The 23,341-nt window shown below is 46.5% G+C and overlaps 1 protein-coding gene across 2 annotated transcripts in view; it reads left to right on the forward strand.

The window, feature by feature from the left end:
• COL26A1 (collagen type XXVI alpha 1 chain) overlaps nt 1-23,341 on the forward strand; it is a 176,413-nt gene that overhangs the window by 78,420 nt on the left and 74,652 nt on the right. Inside the window, exon 3 of one of the 2 annotated variants that reach the window (XM_063091788.1) lies at nt 329-432. In XM_063091788.1, the coding sequence (XP_062947858.1) occupies nt 329-432 (104 nt within the window). The remainder of the gene's footprint in view (nt 1-328; nt 433-23,341) is intronic. The other variant, XM_063091789.1, reaches the window with a different exon arrangement.

A 23,341-nucleotide genomic window follows, 5' to 3' on the forward strand; every position in this document is an offset into this window, starting at 1 on the left:
ATTACATGGACTCTAATGATATTTTTCTTTTTCATATTCATATCTTAGTCAATGTGCAGGACTCTTTCCCACCACAGGTGGTCACACTTGGAGAGCTGTAGAAAGACAGAGCTGAAAGGGGCTTCAGATCACAGCTGACACAGAGAGGGTCAGTGACTTGCCCAGGGCCACACAGCCAGTGAGCACAGACCTGGGACGACGTGTCCACTTCCCAGGTGGCCTCCCCGAGCTCTGGGCGGGCAGAATAGCCTGGGCTGTCTTTGCAGGAGCAGGGTCTGGGGGCGGGCGGGTGGGAGCTCATGCTCCGCTGATGATACCCTTGTGTTAGTTACAGGACTCTGATCAGACCCACGTACAGAGTGTCCTACCGCACGGTGACTGCGCTGGAGTGGAGGTGCTGCCCTGGCTTCACCGGGAGCAACTGTGACGAGGGTGAGTCTGCCAGGGTGCATGCTGTGGGGGGACAGGGCACTGGCCAGGCTGGGCTGCAGCGCCTCTGTGTGTCTCTGCCTCCCCTCCCCTCCTCCTGCCAGCAGGTCTCTTTTCCTCCACGTGGGTTCTGTGGCTCGAAATTCTTTCCTTTACCCAGCCGCCTCTGAACCAAATGCTCTGGACTGGCCAAAGTGGGGCGAAGTGGCCCCGCCCTGCTGCGTTGCTTGCGTGGGGGATGGAGATGCCTCATGAGCTCTGGCCTGGAGGAGAGGGTCTGGGTTATGGCCTGTTTTCCCACTTCTGGCTCTGACGATGCTCCCAGAACTGGGGTAGCAGAGCTGGATAGTTGGGTTCTGAGCAAACGCAGATGAGGTCCCACTGGCCTTAAAGCTACAAATTACAGTAGGATGGGGCAACCAGAGAGAAATGGCTGGCAGATAGGCCTCACCAACCACCCCGGGGCTCAGGGAGGATGGGAGGACGGCGCCCAGGGCAGCCCTTCCTGCCCAAGCCCCGCAGCCCGGGCTCAGCCTGATTCTGGAGCTAGCTGAAAGGGCCACACAGCAGGTGAGCCAGAGGAGGCCAGCGGAACAAATCCCCGTCACACTCACTGCCGGGGAAAGCGGGTCCTGCCTAATGAACGGGTTTGCAGCCCACCGTGTCCCCAGCACAGCCAGTCAGCCCTGAGGCCCAGGGATCAGTTTTGCGTTTGGAAACAGTAGCTGTTCTCGACCTCAATTTTCTGACATAAGTATTCTCTTGTCTTATTACTTAACTTATTGATTGATTTTAGTGTGTGTGTATACATACATGCTTTGATTCTAAACTGCCTAAAACCGTCTTTGGTTTACAAATAATAACATAATAATGACAGAAACAGCAATACTGCTACTACTGCTGCTGCTTCATGGGTCTGTGGCCCAAAGCAGAGCTGAAAGAAGAGGCTGGGATGCCTAAGGATCCATCGGGTACCGCCCTTCCTGATTCACAAGGTGCCTGATACCAGGAGGGGAGGCTGGGCAGCCTCTGGGGCCCGGACGACCACATGTGACACCAGGTGTCTCGTGGAGGCCTGAGGCCCTCCCAGCTGGGACTGGGACCTGCCTTTCCTGGCAGCTCCATGGCTGTGGGCAGAAGCATCTGGTACCCCCAACAGAACAGAGCAGACCTGCTGTTGAGATTCTGCAAGGGGCTGAGGAGGCGGGTGTTTCCAGGCAGGTGATGGGTTTCCCGTTAAGTAACTGCCTGAGTGCTTTTCAATGATCAATAAAATGAGCCATGTCGAGTTCCACCGAATGAAGTACTGGGTGGGCCCCTGTCTGGGCTTACCATGGGACCTCGTTTCCAGAAGCCCTCTCTCTGAGTTAGGAAGGCTTGCGGGCCCTTCTCTCACTCCCAGAGCCTCGAGCTCTACCCGCCGCCTCCGTGGCTGCCGCAGCCAACTGTCATGGTGTGTTTGCACATCTGCCTCCCCAGCACTGCCCCGCCGCCCCAGCGCCATCTGCTGCTTCCAACTACTGAGCCCGGCCCACATGGGCCCCTTCCTCCCTCTGCTGGAAACCACTGCAGAGCTCGAGCATATATATTTCGTAGTTTCACACTTTCTTTGGAGTTGTCTTTATTGAATAACTACTAAATGAAGTGTCTCAAAAAGTCACAATTCTCATGCAAGTAGATAGTGAACACTATTTTACTTACATGTTTTATTTAACTTATTTAATGAAGTACCAGCAGAATAGCAAAGCTGATTCAAAAGAGGATTAGAGAAACTGATATATGTATTTGTATATCTATACACACACACACACACACACATGCACACAAACACACATTTGTAGATTGAGGGTTTCCAAGACCACCTTCAGGTTCAATATCTTGCTGGAAGAATGCAGAGAACTCATTGAAAACTATTATTCTCATGGTTATGGTTTATCACAGGGAAAGGATACAGATTAAAAGCAGCCAAGGGAGGAGATGCATGGGGCAGAGTCCAGGAGGCCTCCATGGATGGTACTTCTGGTTGTCCCCTCCCTGTGGAGTTGTGGGCAGTGTGAAGATCCACACAGGGTGTTGTCAGCCAGGGGTGCTCGCTGAGTGAGTTGTCATTGGGCTTGGTCAAAGAGACATGGTGGCAGCCTACCTTGCTGACCAGCACCCTAGAAGTAGAGCTGGTACCATGTGGCCCAACCTCCCCCACCCATAGCCCAAATAAATCGCATTGTTAGCATGAACTATCCAATGTGGCCCAAGCACCCACTGAAATCACATTGTTAGCGCAGGCTACATGGCATGGCCCAAGACCCCAGGTAAACAAAGACACTCTTACCAGGCAGGGCATTCCAAGGGCTTAGAGATCACCTCCCAGGAGCCGAGGGCAAAAGACAGACCTCTCTTTGGGTAAGGTTAATTCTTTTTATAGATATGTATATTATATATTATTGTTGCAATATATTATATAATATAATGTTGAACTATATTATATAATTAGACATCTGTAAATATATAAACATGTTATATATTATATAATTTATATGTTATATATAAATATATAAACATATCTTTAATATAAGATACTTATATATCATATAAGTTAATATATAATATAACATAAATATATTAAGTATTTATATAAATATAATACATAATTTATGTACTCATATAAATTATATATATAAATAAGAACCTGAAATAAGATCGCTAAGTTAAATCCTACAGGACAATAGAAACAAAACCATTGGGGTCATCTTCTCTACTGAACAGAAATCCTCTGCTTTTTACCAGTTTTGCACAAGTTAACATCCAGCTCTGCAGACCCTGTCTGTAATTCACAGTGAATGGTAACTCACACGAAGTGCCTTCTCCAGGGTGTCAAGTGACACAGGCGGGCTCATTAGACAGTTCTCTAGCATGACATTAAAAGGTCAGGCTGTGACCTTTTTGCCCTGTTCCCATGCTTTGGGTAATTCCTGCAGACTGAACGGACAAAGCACAGCAGCTCACTCGCAGCAGGTGGGAGGGCCCCAGGAGGACAGTGCCTGCTGTCCGGGAGGTCCTGCCATGAGGGCAGCAGTAGGTTAGCAAGGCTCTGGACCCACTCTTCCTGGAAGAGGTGGCAGGGGTGGAGGGGGGTGACCGTGAGCTGGTCAAACGCCCCCAAAGGTGCCCACTCTTGGGGGCTTGGCACCTCACCCCAAGAAGAACTTCTTATCTGATAAACCACGTGGATACTGATTATCAACGTACTCACCAGAAGCGCCTGGGTCTCCTGGGCTAATTCTGAAGAGTTGCCGGCACCTCTCAAGATGTTCTCAGCCTCAGGGCCTCTGCCAGCCCCTCCCTGGCAGGGAAGCTTCCGGGCTCTCCCACCTTGCTCAGGATGCGTGTCTGCCTCAGGATGAGGGATGCGACTGGTCTCTTTCAATGGACAATAGGGTCCAGTGGCCCCTTCCCAGCTGCAAGCATGAGGATCCTGAAAACCCCAAGATGGGGGAGCTGGCTGTTGAGGAAGTGTGAGCCTGGGCTCAAAGCCCTTGTAAAGATTTTATATCCCTGAATATGAACCAATAAAGACAGCAGGCTAAGTCAAGGCCATGCCCATGGCCTTAGGCACATTCCTAAGATGGTTGCGGTGGGTCCTGCACCAGTAATTCCTGCCCAGTTCTCATTCCTGCCCCTCTGGAAACAGCGCAGATCAGTGAGGCGCTGCTCAGTGGGTTTCACTTTGGTTCAGATGAGGTTCCTCCCTGGATGCCCCAGGAGTGCAGGTCTAAGGCTTAAGAACGCTTTCCTTCACATACGAGGACAAGTATAGGAGGGTACCTCCAAAAGTTTGTGGAAAAAAGGAACTGAAAGAAAGTACAAATCTTTCCATGAACTTTTTGAAGTATCCTCGTGTGCCTATATACAGTTGATCCTAATTATTTGCAGATTCCGTATTTGTGAATTCACCTACTTGCTAAAATTAATTTGTAACTTTCAAATCAATACCTGTGGTGGTTATTCACGGACATGGGCAGAGCAGGAAAACGTTGAGTGGCCCGACACGCACGTTCCCAGTGAGGTCAAGCAAGGCAACACCACCTCCAAGTTTGAGGTCTCCTACTGCAAACATGTGTCCTTTTCACGGTCTGTTTAGTGCCATGTTTTTTACATTTTTGTCCTTCTCGTGGTGATTTTGCTGTTCAAACTGCCCCGCCCCCCTCCAATGCAGTGCTGAAGTGCTGTCTGGTGCTCCTAAGTGCAAGAAAGCTGTGATGTGCCTTACAGAGAAAACATGTGCGTTAGATAAGCTTCATTCAAGCATGAGATATAGTGCTGTTGGCCGTGAATTCAATGTTAATGAATCAACAATAGAAATTAAATAAGGTGTCTTTAAACAGAAACACACATAAAAGAAGATTATATATTGATCATCTGATGAAAATGTTGTGATCAGAGCCTTGCAGGAGCCTAACCCTTGTTTCCCTAGGAGCACCGGCTCAGTACTCACTAGTTCAGTGTCCGTGGTGACTTTGCAGAACATAATTACTGTGAATAACAAGAATTGACAGTCTCTCTGTATCCATAACAATATCTATGTAACTAGAAATGATTCTTTCTTTCTACCAAAGTAGGTACATGTTCAGTGTAGAAAAAGTGGAAACACCCAGAATTGTACCTTTCAAGGTAACCTTGAGTCTCACTTTGTCAAAAAGCCTCCAGACCTTTTTCTGGGCTTACACGTCAATTGTACTATACATTCTGTTTGACAATTTCCTTCTCACATAAGTTATGAACATCTCTCCTCGTCAACTGATAGCCTTCTATAGAATCATTTTCAGTGGTTGTGAAATTTGGGTGGACACACACCTTATTAACTAAACCACTACTACAAAGGTATTTAAGTTGCTTCCTATTTTTTAATACCATTATTGGAAACATCTTTTTAAAAAAACTGAAATAAAATTTACCTATACTTAAATGCATAGATCTTAGGTGTACAATTTGATAAATTTTGATAAATGCATATACATTTCCACCACCTCCCAGAAACTTCCCACTTTAGCAACCATTGTTCTGATTTCTATCATCATAGATCAGTTTTGTCTGTTATTGAACTTTATATAAATGGAATCATACGGTGTATAGTCTTTTGTGTATGGTTTATTTCACTGAACATAATGTTTTTGAGATTCATTCATATTTTACACGTGTCTGTAGTGTATTCATTTTTGTTACTGGGTGTTATTCTACTGTATTAATAACTGCTGTTTTGCTAGGTTGTGGTGTATATTAACTTTACAAGAGCCAAATTGTTTTCCAAAGTGGTTTTACCATTTCACACTCCTACCAGTGAAGTTCAGGTATGTTTCAATTTCTCCACACCCTTGCCAACATTTGGTCCTGTCGACCTTTTACATTTTTTCCACCTAGTGGGTGTGAAGAGGCCTCTCATTGTGATTTTAATTTGAACTTCCCTGATGACTAATGACGTTGAGCATCTTTTGTATGCCTATCCAGTGTGCTTACCACCACTCTTATACCTTCTTTTGTGAAGTATCTACTCAAGACTTTTGCCCATTTTTAGGTGGGCTGTTTGATTTTATAGGAAACAGCCAAATGGTTTTCCAAAGAGGTTGTAACATTTTGCATTCTCACAAGCAGAGTCTGCTAACTGCTCCACACCCTGGCCAACATTTGGTGTTGTCAGTCTTTCTAATTTTAGCTGTTCTGTTGCATATGGAGTGGTATGTAATCGTAATTTCTTCTTTTTAAGACTGTTTTGACCACTCCGGTTTCTTTGCATTTCCTTATAAATTTTACCATCAAATTATTGATGTCTATGAAAAGGTGTCTGTTAGATTGTGATTGGGATTATAATGAATTTACAGACCCACTTGGGGAGAATGGCTATCTTAATAATATGTTCTGATTCATGAACATAGTATAACTCTCCTTTAATTTAGGTCTCCTAATTTTTCTTAGCACTGTTTTGTAGTTTTCACAGTAGAGAGCTTGCTTGTCTTTTCTTAAATTTATACTTAAGTGTTTTGTATTTTTGTGCTTTTTTAAGAAAAGGATACAACTTTTCAAAATTTTCTTTTCTGGGCCGGCCCCGTGGCTTACTCAGGAGGGTGCAGTGCTGGTAGCGCTGATTCCACGGGTTCGGATCCTATATAGGGATGGCTGGTGTGCTCACTGGCTGAGCGTGGTGCGGACAACACCAAGCCAAGGGTTACAATCCTCTTACCAGTCAAAAAAAATTTTTTTTTCTTTTTTTTTCCTAGCTGATGGTGTATAGAAATATATTGGGTTTTTGAAATATTGACCTTGTATTCCAAGCCTATTCTAAGTTCACTCATTAGTGCTAGTAGCTCACTTATTGATTCCCTTGGATTTTCTACATAAATTATCAGGTCCTCTGTGAATAAGGACATTTTTCTTCTTCCTTTCCAATCTTTATGCCTTTTATTTCTTTTTCTTGCCTTATTAGACTGGCTAGAGTTTCTAGTAAAATGCTTAATAGAAATGGTAAGAGCAAACATACTTGTCTTATTTCTGCTCATAGGGGCATGTCCACAATATTTCACTATTAATTACGTTGTTAGAAGTAGATTTTTCGTAAGTGCCTTTTATCAGGTTAGGATATTCTCTTCTAAATTTGTTGAGAGTTTTCATCGTCAGTAGGTGCTGCATCTTTTCAAATGCTCACTTTGCATCTGTATTTGGATGATCATGTGTTTTTCTAATCCTTTATTATATTAATGTGGCAAATTACATTGATTTTGGAATGTTCAACTAACTTTTTTATTCCTGGGAATAACTTCATTATTACTGGATAAACCTCATTTAGATGCATTATCTTTTTTATATATTTCTGTATTTGATATGTATCTTAGTCCATTTGTGCTGCTATAACAAAATACCTGAGACTGAGCAATTTTTTTTTTTTTTTTTTTGTGGCTGGCTGGTGCAGGAATCTGAACCCTTGATCTTGGTGTTATAACACCATGAGACTGGGCAATTTATAAAGAACAGATATTTATTTCTCACAGTCTAGAGACTGGGAAGTTCAAGTTCAAGGTGCCAGCAGGTTCAGGGTCTGGTGAGGGTCCAGTCTCTGCTTCTAAGAGGGCACCTTGTTGCTGTGTCCTCTGGAAGGGAGGCATGCTACATCCTCACGTGGCAGAGAGACAGGGGTAAAAAGGATTGAACTCCATCTGTCAAGTTCTTTTATAAGGGCACCTAATCCCATTCATGAGAGCTCCACCCTCCTGACTCAGTCACCTCCTGTAGGCCACACCTCTTAATACTGCCACAATGGGGATTAAGATTCAGTATGAATTCTGGAAGTGACACAAATGTTCAACCCATGGCAATACTTACTTATAATTTTCTTTCCTTGCAATTCTGTCAGTTTTTGGCTATGAGACTTATGATGGTCTCATAAATGGAATTGGGAAATATTCCCTCTTCCTCTATTTTCTGGGAGCTTTTTGGGGATAACATTATTATAACTTCTTTGTTTAATGTTTTACAAAATTCACAATGAAACCATCTGGTCCTAGAGTTTTCTTTGTGGGGAAGTTTTTGCTAACACATTCATTTTCTATAGTAGAGATAGGGCTATACGTGTTTTCTATTTCTTATTTTAATACTTATTCATGCATTTTAAAAATCAGCTTTATTGAAGTATAATTTACACACATCTCAGTATGTACATATAATTTATAGGCATATAATTTATCTCCATCTGTTCTATAAGTTTTGACCCGATCCATATTTCTGGAGCTCTTTTTCTACGTGGTTCCCTTCTTTCTAGTATTCTGTCCACCACATTTACCTCAGCCTCCCTGAACTCTGATTTCTTTCTCTTCAATTCAGAGACATTGCCGTGTTCTATTTAGTTCCCCCTCCATGTGCTCCAGGCCAGAAGGTGCTTCCAAAGATCACCTTGTCTGTTTTCCTTCTCTGAGGGATCACTGTTCTGCCTTGCCTCTTCTCCAATGTCTGTGAACTTTTGTTACCTAAATTTTGACCAATTATCTGATTGTTTATGGTGGGAGGACAGGTTCAGTATGAGTTAGTCTAACATGACTAGAAGCAGAAACTACGTCTTTCCTTTATTGGATTTTTCACTATATTTCCTGTATTATTTCTTAGTTGTTCTTCTAGGGATTATAATATGCATTCTTAACCTATCCTAATAAATTGAGAACAAATATGGGACTATTCCATGTAAAATGGAAGGACCTTCTAACACTACAATTCTATCAACACCACTCTCTGACCAACTGAGCTAACCAGTCACCTTAGTACAATCATTTATTTATCCACCCCACCACTCTTTTGTGTTATTGTCATATATTTTAGATATAAATATGTTCTAAACTTCACAATTCAATATTTCTATTACATTGTTAAGTTGTCTTTTAAAGAAGTGAAAAGAGCAAAAAATAGTCTTCTATTTATCTCATAGTTATCATTTCCAGTGATCTTTATCTCCTCCTGGAGCTCTGAGCCTCCATATGGTGTCCTTTCATCCCAGCCCCAAGTTCTTTGGCTTTTTTTTTTTTTTATAATGCAGGTTGGTTTGCAATGAATTCTCTCAGCTTAAAACAATTTTTTGAGCATCAATTTTACCTTAATTTTACTTATTTATTTTATTTTATTGTGGTAAAATACACATATCAAATTTACCATTTAAACCATTTTAAAGTGCATAATTCATTAATATTAAGTACATTCAGAATGATTTGCAACCATCAGCACTATTTAGTTTCAGAACTTTTTCACCATTGCAAACAGAAACTCTGTACCTATTAGCAGTTATTCCCTAACACTTCTCCTCCAGCCCCTGGCAGCCACTAATCTGCTTTATCTCTCTATTGATTTGCCTGTTCTGGATATTTCATATAAATGGAATCATACAGCATGTGGCCTTCTGTGTCTGGATTCTTTTACTTGGCAAAATGTTTTAAAGATTCACCCATGTTCTAGCATATAGCTGAATAATTAACAATATTTCATCATATGGATATACATTTTGTTTATTCATTCATCAGTTGATGGATATTTGGGTTGTTTCCGCTTTGGGGCTGTTGTGAATAAAGCTGCTATGAACATTCATGTACAAGTTTTTGTTTGAACACCTGTTTTTAATTCTTTTGTGTATATTCTTAGGATTGGAATTGCTGGGTTATATGGTAATTCTATGTTTAACTTGCTGAGGAACTGCAGAACTGTTTTCATAGTGTCTGCACAGAATTACATTCCAACCAACAATGTACAGGATTCTAATTTGTCCACATCCTTTCCAATATTTTGTTTTTCATTAATTTTTGGATAATGTTTTCAATGAGTTCATAATTCTGGATTGACAATTTTTTTCTTTCAGCACTTTAAATAGATTCGCTGTTCCATTGTCTTTTGACACCCATTGTTCCTGGTGCAAAGTCAGTGATATTCATATCATTATTTTCCCTCTCTTTATGTGTCTTTTTTCCTCTGGTTGTTTTCAAGATTTTTCTTTTTCTTTTCCTTTGAGCAGCTTGACTATGATGTTATCAGGTGGAACTTTATTAATCCTGCTTGGGATTCTTTGAGCATCCTGGATCTATGTTTTTTTTTTTTTTTTTTTTTTTTTTTTTTTTTTTTTTTACTAAATTAGGAAAATCTTGTTTATTATTTCTCCAAACTGTTTTTCTTCCCTATTTTTGCCTCTCTTCTCCCAAGATTCCAATTGCACACATGTGAGAGCAATTGAGGTTCTTGTTTGTTTGTTTGTGTTTCCCTTGTTCTTCAGATTAGATAATTTTTATTGATGTGTCCTCAAGTTTATTGACTATTCTGACATCTACAATCTTCTGTTAAGCTCATCCAGTGAAATTTTCATTTCAGATACTGTAGTTTTTAGTTCTAGAATTTTCATTTTTGTTGTTGTTGTTGCTGTTTTTTATATTTCTCTGATAAGATTTTCTCATCTGTTCACTTATTATGACCATAATATATCTTATGTCTTAGGACTTTTATGTAATAGCTGCTTTTTTTTTAAGTCCTTGTCTTCTATTTCCAATATTCTGGTCACCTTGGGGATTGTTTCTGTTGACACTTTTCTCTTGACTTGGGTCACAGTTGTTCCTTCCTTCCTTCTTCTTTTCCTTTCTCCCTTCTCTTTCTTTCTTTCTTTCTATGTTAGTAATTTTTGCTTATATACTCGGCACTCTGAATTATATGTTGTAGAGATTCTGGTTTTCTTGAAGTGTGTTGACTTTTATTCTAGCAAGCAGTTAAGTTGTCATAAACTTGTGAAGGCTCAGTTTTTATACTTTATTGGGATGGAAATGTAAATCTCTTAGACTTGGAATATAGTTTTTACTCCTAAGGAATGGCCTTTCTGTGGTTTCAAAGGCCATCCTTAGGTATTAACTAAGTCCCCTAACTTGGAAGGACTCAAGCTCTAACTTGTCCCCTCTGCTGGCAGCAGCTGGTATCTTTACTCAGCTTCTGCAGCCTTCCCACTGTGTTCTACTTGAGCTCACTGGAATCTCCCCTACACATGCATAGTTCAGGGGTCAGCCAAAGATTTCATGGCAGTCTGTACATAGAGTTGGGGCTCTGTGCTCTGTGTGGCTTCTCCCCCTATTAGATTTCTCCCCTCAATTTCTAGGTCCTCTGGCAGCCTTCAGCCAAATGACTGCAATTTTTAACTTGTGTTCTGACCACCCTACATTGCCTGAACTGAAGTGTGCCCTCAGAGCTGTGTAATGTAGAATCCACTCAGTGCTATTTTCTTCCTGCAAAAGTTGAAGTTTTGCCAGTTTCTGTTTCTCTCCAGTGCCTTCAAATAGTTGTTTAAAAAAATATTTTATCTAGAGTTTATAATTTTTATCTAAAGTAGAGTTAGTTTGATACAAGCTATTCCATCATGCCCAGAACTGGAACTTTGTGAACATCTGTTTATCTAAATTTCTGCCCACACCTTTCATAAGTTCCTCAGGATAAATTTCTATGCAGAATTGTTGGGTCAAAGGGCATATACCACATCAAGGCTTTTGAATCATATTGTCAAACTAGCCCCTAGAAAGTTTGTCTGATTACATTGTTGCCAACTGATGGTGAAGTTCTGGAAAGTGGAGAGGGTGTTTTCATCATGTGTTTCCTTTTGTGGTGCCCAGCACAGTGCCTGGCACCACATATCATAAGGTTAGGGTTTGAAATAAGGGAGCTTAGTTAGGGTTCTGTAAAAGGTGTAGACTAAGCCTGCACCTGGAACATGATTTCTGCCAGTGCTCATTGAAGGAGTCAGCATTAAGTGTGGGATAAAGTAGCATTCCTTCACCACTAGATTTAATTTTGAGGATAGTTCCTTAAGTCACATTTCACTAGTGGCTGTCCCTCCAGTTAGTCAATCTGGATGACAGCAGAGGTTACATTAACTTTATCAACATCACTTTGTTAGGTAGGTATTCCTCACCTCTGAAATGGTACTCTACAGTTTAGAAAGCGCTTTCAGATTGTTGTTATATATTTCCATTTTATTTTATTTTTTTTAAAGATGACCGGTACAGGGATCTTAACCCTTCCCTTGGTGTTGTCAGCACCACGGTCTCCCAGATGAGCTAACTGGCCGTCCCTATATAGGGATCCAAACTTGTGGCCTTGCTGTTATCGGCACCACACTCTCCCAAGTGAGCCACAGGCCGGCCCTATATTTCCATTTTATAGATGCAGAAACTGAGGCTCAGAGGGAAGAAGAGACTTGGCCAAGTCATCCAGCTAAGAAATGGCCAACACAGAACTGGAACCTGGGTCTTCTTCTGATGTTCTTTACTCTGAGCTACCTGGGACCTCTGAGATCTTGGGAAATTCCACCTGAAGTTGTCCCAGCACAAGGGACAGGGCAGCTGGACTCTGGTCTGGCTCATTCCTGCAATATCTAAGGTTGCCTTGTCCCTAGTGTTTTAGAGGCCAGATCTCATAGCCTTGCTGTTGTGGAGGAGATTTGCCATAAAGTTGATGGACTCGACCATCAGGAGATAATAAATTTAACTCAAGTAGGGGATTTTTCCTCTTTTTTTCCCAGCTGGAAATGAATCCAGCCAGGGTAGGAAATGAAACCCCTGGGCCCCCATATGGGCAAAGGGCAGGCCTGGGGCAAAGTGGCTTATCTAGTGCATCCGAGCATGGAGCTGATTGATTTGAGTCCAAGGCGATGCTGACATTTCGCCCTGGCTCGAGCTCTGTGTGTGAGTATGCTTGTGTTTTGAATGGCTAAAGGTTCAAAGCCAGAAGAAGTTCTCCTGGGAGGAGACTGCAGCCTCTTGCTCAATATGCAGAACTCAGCATTTCAGGAAAATGAGTCTGTGAATCTGATGATGTCTCTGAGACTTGCCTTCCATGGGTGTCGTTAAAGCTAGGGACAAGCAAGTAGGACCATTTATTAAAATGAATCAAGTGCCTAGGGGATTCCAGGTACTGTGTGGATGCTTTGACCACAATGATGAAAAGGCGACCTCAGGAGCTCCCATGTTGGGGGAGGGGGTGGGGGAGGGGCAAGAAGGGTGAGCAAATAATCCCAATACTGTGAAATAAGGGCTTTGCCGAAGGTAGGTTTGAGGTACTGTGGGGACCCACAGGAGGAACCTAGGGGTCCTCCTCTGGCTCAAGGCCTGGCCATCTGGGTCTAGCTTGGCTCACTTTCTCGGGACTCCATCCACAGGGCACCCCTTCTCTCCCATAAATCCCATCTTTCTTCCTCACTGGTTCCTGCACGTGAGGTACTCAGGCATCTCTCACCTTTAAGAAAACAATCGCATTGAGTCTGCCTCACCTTTTGCCACCACCGTGACTCTGGCTTCCTTCTTTAGCCAAGTTTCTTGGAAGAACTTCCCACCTTCCCTGACTCAGTTTCCTTGCTTCCAGGATCTTCTCCAACCTGCAAGACCAGGCCTCTGCCCCACTGTCTCATTTGTGCCTGTGGGATTTTAATTTATGGAGATGCCTGAGTGACAACACAGAGAGGCTAATGCTGTCGAAAGAAGAATTTATTACTCACATTTCCAAAGAGGAGGGGTCATGCTCTAGGGAGAACATGTCCATCCCCCAAAGGGCCTGTAAAATGCCCGTGGGTTTCCCTCCAGACACTCAGGAGGAGGATGGAGGACGTTCTAGAACATAGCCTGTATGATCGGGGAGGTTGTACTAGGGAAATAAGATAAAACATAAAGAAAGTGGTGGTTATACTAATTCACCCCAAAGTGCAAAGGTGACCTGGGAGTGACAGTGGCAACAGGCCACCTCTGTGCGTAGTGATCCCCTGTCCCTGGAGGTGTTCCAGCTGGGGATCCCTGGTTGAGTGTGCTGGGGGACAGGGTGTGACAACAGCTGAGCTCCCCTTGATGTTCAGGAGAGAATGCTGGGAAACTCCTCTCCTGTCAGTCACTGGGGCCTCCGTTTGATAGCACTTGGGCTTTAGCCTTGGAATGTACCGAGCAGGGAGCTTGGTTTTCTTTCTCCTTCTTCCTGAAAATTTGATCCTCACTGGGGCCAAGGTCACACACCCTGGCTCTGAGTGGCTGTGATGGTGGCCAGGGCCACTGCACCAACGAGGACTGGGTTGGCTGGAAACCCTCATCGTGTCTCACTGCTGCAGGGGAAGCGTTTCCAGAACCTCCTGTATGGGGCTGGGGTCTCATCACACCTTGTAGTCAGGAGAGGGGAAGGGCCTGGGGTCATATCTTCTGCCATCGGTGCCAGTTGGGCCTGGGAGATCAAGGTCTCATCCACACTGTGCCAGCTCAGACTGGCCAGCAGAAGACATTGTTCCACCCCCAGCCCCCAGGCTCTGCCCTCAGGGACTATGGCGTTGATTGTTTGGGGCCTGCCTTGCTCAGTAGGACCTTTGGCCGGTCATGTGGATGGAGCGGGCTCTGCCCAGGGAGCGTTTTTAACTTTCAACGTCATCTTCTCTTTATTGCTGTTTCTCTTGCTGGGGCCTCCAGGATGGCTGCACCAGCGACAGCTCCATGTTCCACTTACCTGTGACCTCCAGGACTCTGGGCCTAGGGACACAGAAGGTGGGGGCAGAGCTCAGCAGCCGGCAGGGCTGGACCCCTCCTGAGAGTCTCTGAATTGGGTCACAGTGAGGAGTGGAGAACAGAGGCATCTGCAAACCATGGTCCCCGTGCCTGAGCTGAGGAGATGTAGTCACGACCCTCCCTTTCCTCCAAAGAGGGGTCCATGATCCACCAGCCAGAAGTGGGCTTGTTAGACCTGGGCTTTCTCTGCTAAAGCCCGCTGCTGTCTTGTCCCTAAGTTTGCCTTTTCTAGAAAGAGGACAGAGGAAGATGAGGGTCTGGCCCTCCTGAAGGCTGGGCAGGACATTTTCTTACAGTTGGTCCCAGTGTGGGCAGGGAGGGCCCAGCTCTCAGGATGCAAGGTCGAGAGCTTGCTGTGGCCTGGAGGCAGGGCCTGGGCCTCACTGGTGAGGAGGCGGTGACTGGGATCTGAAGTGTCCTGGAGGTGCAGAAGCAGCTGACCTTCGTGAGGCACCTGCTGTGCACCAGGCTGGATGTGCGTGTGCTGTCCCGCCTGACCGTGTCCACACTGGCCATGGTAGAGCTGGGGAGCATTGACCAGGCATGGGGTCGTGATTTGTGTGAGGCCCCACAGCAGGAGGTGGTGGGGAAAGCTGGAGCCCCGTGTCCAAGTTCACTCCTTCCACCTCCGCAGGCTGCGTCCATGGCCCCGAGGAGGCACGATGCAGCCCCAGGGGGCTCTGTTCTGTGAGGGGTAGTGAGATGTTCTGCTCACCCCCCGATGGGGACCCTCCCTCTGGCTGCCATCCTCTGGTCCAAGTGCCCTGGGAAGCCTGGGCCGACTTGCTTTTATGAGGTGACAGCACAGTTTGTATCCTCATGTCCTCAATGATGGCCTCTTCCAATCCGCTTTTCTCCTTGAGTTCTAAACAGCCCAGGGTGAGGACAGGGATTCTTGGCTACTTGGCACCCCCCTTTGCCTGCGTGTGGACATAGCCAGCCCCTTGGTGTTGTCAGCATTACCAGCAGCAGCGTAGCCCAGGCCTGGGTCAGCCCCTGTTGTCTGGAGCCTCTGCCTACCCTAGTCTTCCTGGAGGCCAGCCCCTGGTAGACAGCCACAGTCTGACCCCCCTAGGTCCCCAGGGAGCCCCATGGTCTAAGCAAGCACTGCTGGTGAGATCCTGTCTCAGACCTCACTCAGCCTTAAATCCACCCTTCACACTACCATCAGGGGGACCCACAGGGGACAGGTCAGACCTTGCAGCTGCCCTGCTGAAAACCCTCCATAGGAAGTCACATGGGCTCCTAAGGTCTGTGTCTCCCTCTGGCCTCAGCTCCACATCTCCTCCCCTCATGCTTTAAGCTCCAGCAGAACTGAGCAGCTTTCAGCAGTCTAAGTGCACCAGACTGCTTCCCCCTCGCGCCTGCGCACTGGCTGTTCCCTGGCTGCTAATGCCCTTCCCCTGCTGCCTCACCGTGGAACTTCTCGTCATCCCTTAAACCCTTGCCCGGGTGCCCCTTCCTTCTGGAAGCCTTCCTTGGTCCCATCACCCCTATGACAGGCATGGTCATCGTCTGCCCCCTGCGCAAGCTTCTCACAGCAGGTAGCACGTGGGATGGCGAGTTACTGGACTCCTTGTCAGACTCCCCCTTAACCCCTGAGCTCCTGGAGGGCAGAGGATGAGCCTGCCTCCTCTTTGTGTCCTTGTGCCCGTCAGAGTGGGTGCTTAATGAATGTTTGTTAAATTACAGAAGTTTGGCTTCTGGGGTTCCCATGCAGGGACAAGAGCCAGAAGACCCCGCCTGTGCTCCGAGGAGTCTATTTCTGCACAGCTGTTCAGGGCCCCATTTGAGTTTGGGTGAGGCCCTTGCTCTGTGTCCCCATCTGTAAAATGGGGACAGGTCAGCCTCAGTCACATCTGAGGTGCCTCTGGCTCCGGCCTTCTGCAGGTCGTGGGGTTCTGGGGCTCTGTCCCTCCAGGCCAGGACTGTCCTGGACCATCAGACATCTGATGCTGAGCCTGGACCTCTTCTCCCCCCAACTTTTTTTCTAAATTATGGTAAAGAAAAATAAAATAAAATTTACCATCTTAACCATTTTTAAGTGTACGGTATAGTGCTATCAAATACCTTCATAATGTTGTGCAGCCATCACCACCATCCGTCTCCAGACTTCTTTTCATTTTGCAAAACTGAAACTCTGCACCCATGAGACAGTAACTCCCCGTCTCCCCTTCTCTTCAGCAATTGGCAGCCACCATTCTACTTCCGCTCTCCATGACTTGCTACTCCAGGTGCTTCCTATGAGTGGAGTCATACGGTATTTGTCCTTTGTGACTGGGTAATTTCACTGAGCATAATGTCCTCAAGTTTCATCTGTGTTGCAGCATGTGTCAGAATTTTCTTACTTTTTAAGGCTGAATATTCCATCATACGTATATACCACAGTTTATCTATTCGTCTATAAATGGGCACGTGGGTTGCTTCCACCTTTTGGCTATTGTGAATAATGCTGCTAAGAATATGGGTGTGCAAATATTTCATTGAAATCTTGCTTTAAATTCTTTTGGATATATACCTAGAAGTGGGATTGCTGGTTATATGGTAATTCCAATTTAAATTTTTTGAGGAGCGGCCGTACTGTTTTCAGTAGCAGCCGTGCCATTTCACGTTCCTACCATGGTGCACAGGGTTCCAATTTCTGCACATGCTCTCCCACACTTGTCACCTCCTGGGTTTTTTTGTTTGTTTGTTTTTTGTTTTTTGGATTTTTTTGATAGCAGCTGTCCTAACGGGGGTGAGGTGATAACTTATCGTGGTTTTAACTTGCATTTCTGTGATGATTCGTGATGTGAGCATCTTTTCACAAGCTTCTTTGGTGAAATGTCTGTTCAGGTCCTTTGCCCATTTTGAATCAAATTGTTTGGTTTTTTTGTTGTGGAGTTGTAGGAGTTCTTTATATACTCTGGATATTAACCTGGTATCAGATATACGATTTGTGAATATTTTCCCCCATTCTGTAGGTTGTCTTGTCACAATGTCGATTGTGTACTTTGATGCACAGAAGTTTTAAAGTTTGATATAGTCACGTTTGTCTGTTTTGGCCTTTGCTGCTCATGTTTTTGGTGTCGTGTCCAAGAAATCGTTGCCAAACCCAGTGTCATGAAGCTTTTCCTTGTGGCTTTTCTAGGAGTGTTATAGTTTTATGTGCTACATTTAGGTCTTTAATACGTTTTGAGCTTTTTTTTGCAGGTGGTGTAAGGTAAGGGTCCAGCTTCATTCCTTTGCATGTGGCTATCTAGTTTTCCCAACCTCATTTGTTGAAGAGACTGTCCTCCCTGTTCCTCAATTTTTTTAATGAAAAACTTCAAGCACACAGAGAAGTCAAAAGACCTTTGCAGTTATACACCCTTCCAGCCACTATCTAGATTCTATCATTTAACATTTTACTATATGTGCTTTGTGACATATCTATCCATCTCTCTATCCGTTTTTCTATCTTTTTTTTTTTTGGTGCATTTCCAAGTATACTGCAGACATCAGCACCCTTTTCTCTGAGGCCTCTTATCTGCATTTGTATCCAGCAGGCATTTACTGCTGGGGCCACGGGTTTAAGACCACACTGTGAGGAAGACACGGGCCACCCCTCTCATGCAGGGTCCCCCTTGTGCAGTCTGAACTCGGGCAATACCTGTGAGATGAGTGAGGATGAAGCCACCCGGCTGAGCAGGATGACAGAGCCCTGCTCGCCAAACCCCAAGCCCTGCACTCTTCACCCCGTCACACTGCCTCAGTTTCCCCACTCACAGAACCTTGCCGCCTCCCCGTCCCTCGGACTTGGAGGTTTCCAGACCCCACCATGCCCAAATCCAGTCCCTGATCCAGAGCTGTGGGCGTCTCTTCTCTTGAGGGAATCGCTCGTGCAGCCTGGCTGGTCTGCACCTTCTCACTCATGGACGGGGAGGACATGTACACCCCATGGCTGTCCTCACACTGCTGGGGAGGTCAGGAGCCAAGGAGGGAGTTACAGAGGTTGGGCCACCAGGGCTGGGACAGCAGGGAGGTGCGCTGTCTCTTGAGAGCCCGAACCTCTGGGCTCAGGGCTCATGGGGTGAAGCCTCTGCCAGGTGCGTGGGGCCATGCTCTGACACCCTCTAACAGGCCTCTGTCCCTTAAGGTCCCCTAAGGAAGCAGTTTATCTTCTCTGTGCATTTCCCAGTTTCACTCCCCGGAAGGGAGAATCACTTAAGGGTTCTGTGGGGTCTCTTGCACATCCTTGAGCCAGCTTTGTGGCTGTGCCTGGCTGTGGTGGCCATTGTTCTCTTAGGTACGGCCGGCAGCACGTTGGCTACAAATATGTGGGCGAGGGCGGGGAGTGGGAAAAGACCCCTCCAGCTTTTCCCCAGAGAGAAAGGCTTGAGTGAGATGCAAATGGGAATTTCCACATGGTTTTTGTTTTTTCAGACAGGCTCTGAGGTATGGGTGAGGGGTTGGAGTTTTGAGTTAGGAGATGCAGGATCTCAGTTTCCTCATCTATGAAATGCAGGCAGTGCCTGGCTAACCCCACCTCTTGGTGTCCTTTGGAAGACCACCCCAGGTAAGGTGTAAAAAGGAAGTTTGTGGAGCAAATCTGAGGGCAAAGCTTATTTACTGTTACCAGTGACTCTGATTCTTATTAAAGGGATTTAAATAGTGAACATTTAATTAGATAGTGTTAATTGAGTTGTAATGGGCAGCTTTGGTCTGGACATTTGAGGCCATTTGGGCTTCCCAGGACACCTGTTTTTAGGTGAATTGCTGGCAGTGCTCATCTGTAGCTTGGATAATATGCATTTTTATTTCCTCACTGTGGGGCTGGAGCCTCAGCTGTTGGCAAGGAGGCTTCAGAGTGCTGCATGGTCCCTCGCCCCATGGCCGACCTGAGGCTCAGAGTCGCCTGGGGAGCAGGTTAAATGGAGAGATCCCCCAGGCCTTCCCCAGATCTCCAGAATAAGAACCTCTGAGGGTGGGCCCCGGTATCCCTGTATTTAACAGCCTCCCCAGGTGAGGCCTCTCACACAGGTGCTTCAGGTCAGCAATGGGGGTCCAGGTCAGCGGTGTGAGAACTGCTACTATAGCTACGCCTGTGGGTCAAGCTGGCTTTCAGGGACCACCAGTGGTGGCTCTGAAGAGAAGGCCCTTGACCATTTTGCTTTCTTAATTTCAAAGAAAATTGCCAAACTTTCTGCCCTAGGGAAAAGGCGCCCCCTGACCCACCGTAGCCTAAGAAGACCAAGTCAGTTCATGGGGTCAAGGCCACGTGGATCGAGGAACTGGGGAGGCCAGAAAGCTGTTGCAGATTGTTGGGTCCCAGACGTAGACTCTGGGAGGGGTGTCTGTGTGGAGGAAGTTTACTGGGGTGATCTCAGGACCAGCACCTCTGGGGGAAGGGACGAAGGCGGATTGAGCAACACGAGCCCCTGGGTGGAAGTGCGGTCTCGGTGGTGGCTCTGGGAGGGCATGGTCCTGCAGGGCTGCCCTGAGTTGGAGGCCATGCAATTGGGCCTCTGTACTCTCAGGGTGGTTGGTGATTGGATGTGGCCACTCTGGGAAGGGCTGTGACCTGGGTGAGGTGACTCTCTTCAGCTGAGGCAATTCCTGAAGGCACTGACCGAGTGAGCTGCCAGCCCACGACCTTCCCAGTAGGTGTGTGTGTGTCTCTGTGTGTATTTGTGTGTGCATGTGTGCCTGTGTCTGTTCATGTGTGTATGCACGCGTGTGTGTCTGCATGTGTGTGTACGTGTCTCTCTGTGTGTATGTGTCTATATGTGTGTGCGCATGTGTCTGTGTGTCTTTGTGTATGTGTATATGTTTCTCAGTGTGTTTCTGTGTGTGCATACATGTGTGCACATGTGTATGTGTTTCTATGTGTGTGTATATGTGTCTATGTCTCTGTGTATGAGTGTGTATGGGTGTGTACATGTGTGTATGTGTGCATGTGCCTGTGCATGTGTGTGTACATGCTTGTGTGTGCCTGTGTGTCTGCATGTGTGTCTGCATGTGCGTGTCTATGTGTCTATGTGCTTATGTGTGTGTGTGTGCATGTGTATGTGTGTATATGTGTGTATGAGTGTCTCTATGTGCAGTGTGTATGTGTGTGTGTTTATGCATGTGTGTCTGTGTGTGCGTATGTCTCCGTGTCCGTGCATGTGCGTATATGTCTGTGCATGTGTGTGTACATACCTTGGGTCTTGAAGCGGGGATCTGGGTAGCACAGCATCCACAAAAGGGCTTTGGCTGATGCTTGAGGTCAGTCCCAAGGTTCTGGCCCCTGAACAGGCGCTGCTGAAGCTGAACTTTGAGCTGTTCTCCGCACAAAAGTTCACTGAATGTGTGATCAGGTGCATGGGCAGAACCGAATTCATATCCCAGCCTGTCTACTTCCTTTCAGCGCCAGGTGACCCTTAGGAAGTAGCTTGAACCTCGAGCTTTAGCTACTATGCCTGTAAAACTGGCCTAAACCTGCTATTTCACAAGGGTGTTGCCTGGATGGACACAGCACACACTCCCTGCTCATAAATGGTCACTATTGTTGTCACACGTTCCAAGGGGATCGGGATCCTTTCAGCAGGAGCACAAGGACAGTTCGTCCCTGCATTCCAAAGCGAGGTGTGAGATAGCCCACGGGACAGACCCACATCAGAGAGGGGGCCCTCACGTGGGTCCTCTTAGAGGAAGTCCATGGGCTGTGAGCCCCCACTCTGCCTGGGCCTGGAAAACTGAGTTGGTGCTGATTTTGAGGGTGCAGGTGTTCCAGGGGGTTCCTTTCTTAGCCCCCAACTCCCTGTCAGGTAGTGGAAGGAAAGCTGGGTCCCAACCATTGAGGTGACATTTCAAGGCTAAGAGTGGGATCTGGGGAGGGGCTGGACAACTTGGAGAGCCCGCCCAGCCCCTTCTGCCTCTGCTGGGCCTCTTGGTCCCCAGTGCAGAGATACCTGGGTCCTCACAGTCTGGCTGGTAGGACTCTTGCCTTCAGAGCTGCTTCTTTTATATCTCATCTGAATCCTACCAGCCTGGCTTCATGTTGCGTATTCCAGTCCCCCATCACACAGTGTCTCTGCTGAAAGGACTCAGTTTCTCCACTCCTTTTCCAGACCAGACAGGCCACTGGGGACTCCATTCTTGCTGCCTTGCCCCCAGGTAGATGGGCAGATGAGACACACTTGGGGCCAGGTGGATGGGGCTTTGGTCTGCTCCTGATTTGTCTCCTGGGTGACGTGTGTCATTTAAAATGTATTCTTCCTAATGCCACGTGCCTGGCCAAGGCCAACTTGGGGGTTGAGGGGGAGAGCTTTGGCTTTGCTGCCCAGACCACACAGGACATGCTCTCGGCCCAGCATAGTGGTGAGATAAGATATCACCCTTCCCATGTAACCAAAACCCATGAACAAAGTGTGGTGGTTTTACAGAATGAAGACAGAGAGTCTCACCTCCCCCAGGGCTGCACATGCCCCACAAGAGCAGAGAGTGAGCAGGGGCAGCTGGCTTGGGCAAGGGCGCCCCCTGTGGGGCTGGGGCTTTCCATCCAGCTGGGAGGGAAGAAAGGGCTGAGCGCTCAGTTTCCCCTTCCCGCCACTTGCCAATTGCTTTGCCTGAAGTGGCTCCATTTCCCAGCTAGAGCTCCTGGGCACAGACGTGGGCTTGCTTCTGCACCATTTATCCCTCCCCGTCTGTCCCGGACAGTGATTCTGTATCCCTCCCCTGTATGGACAGTGGAAAGGCCACAGGCTTCAACCGCCTCGGACACAGGATTTAAATCCCGGCTCTACACTCTCCCTCTGTGGGCAAGTCATTTTCTGTCTGAACCTCAGTTTCCTCACCTGCAAAGTGGGCACAGTGATACCTGTCTTGCAGAATTGTTAATTATATTGTATATTAAATGTGGTGAATAACAAGTACCTTACATGGCACAGTCCGTGGCACATAATAGTCCCTTAGCAAATGGCTCTTGCTACCGTTGTTATTATCCCAACTTGCCCAGTGCTTGGCACAAGGGTATCTGAAATACACATTGTCTGATTTTTGTGTCTTCTCCTTAGAATATAGACACTTAGGACTAAAATGGACCCTAAAATCTCAGTTATGTCCTGGTGTGTGTGTGTGTGTGTGTGTGTGACAGAGAGAGATTGATTCAGTTTCTGCTTTTTTTTTTTTTTTTTTGCGAGGTGGGGGGTCTGAGTACAGATTCTCTGGGTAGCAGGGGCCACAGAGGTCGGGGGTCCCTTGACTATCCGGTGGCCCTAGCAGCCCTGGCAGGTGCAGGGTAGCTGGAGTTCAGGTACTTTGAGGGGCCAGAGTTAGTGAACTACCCCACAAAGTTGCTGTTCTCCTTTAGGGAGTGGAGATTTAGGGAGCGGCTGGGGTTTGGGACCCAAACACGCCTTCAAGGGCAGCGGGTCAGCACAGGGATGCTGTGACTGGAACTTGGGAGGTGGCGGGTGGTGTGGACAGAGCTTGGGTTTGAGGCCAGAAGTGGTGACCTTCTTAAGTCACCTGCCCTTCTATTTCTCCTCCAGAAATGGAGTCCCAGGAGTAGCACTGTCGTGGAGGGGCCGCCTTTGGGGTCTGTGAGTCTTTGGCCCTGTGCTCCCCGCAGCGGGGCTCCGTGCTGCCAAGCACAGCTGCTGGAACAAGGCAAGCTCTGGTTATTGTAAACTTCCCGCAGAACCCGGCGTGCCTTCCCACGATGCCATGTCTAGATACAAGGTCAGGTATAAATTATGGACACAAAGTAGCATGTTCAGTGGTTAAACTGTAAAACTTTAATGAGAGGTTCTCTGTCTTGAGCACGTGCTGGAGAAGACTGTAGGAGGAGGGAAGAGACGCGCTCGCCTCCTCTCCGCTTCCTCCCA

Source organism: Cynocephalus volans, chromosome 3, assembly GCF_027409185.1.
Source record: "Cynocephalus volans isolate mCynVol1 chromosome 3, mCynVol1.pri, whole genome shotgun sequence".
NCBI classification, from domain to species: domain Eukaryota; kingdom Metazoa; phylum Chordata; class Mammalia; order Dermoptera; family Cynocephalidae; genus Cynocephalus; species Cynocephalus volans.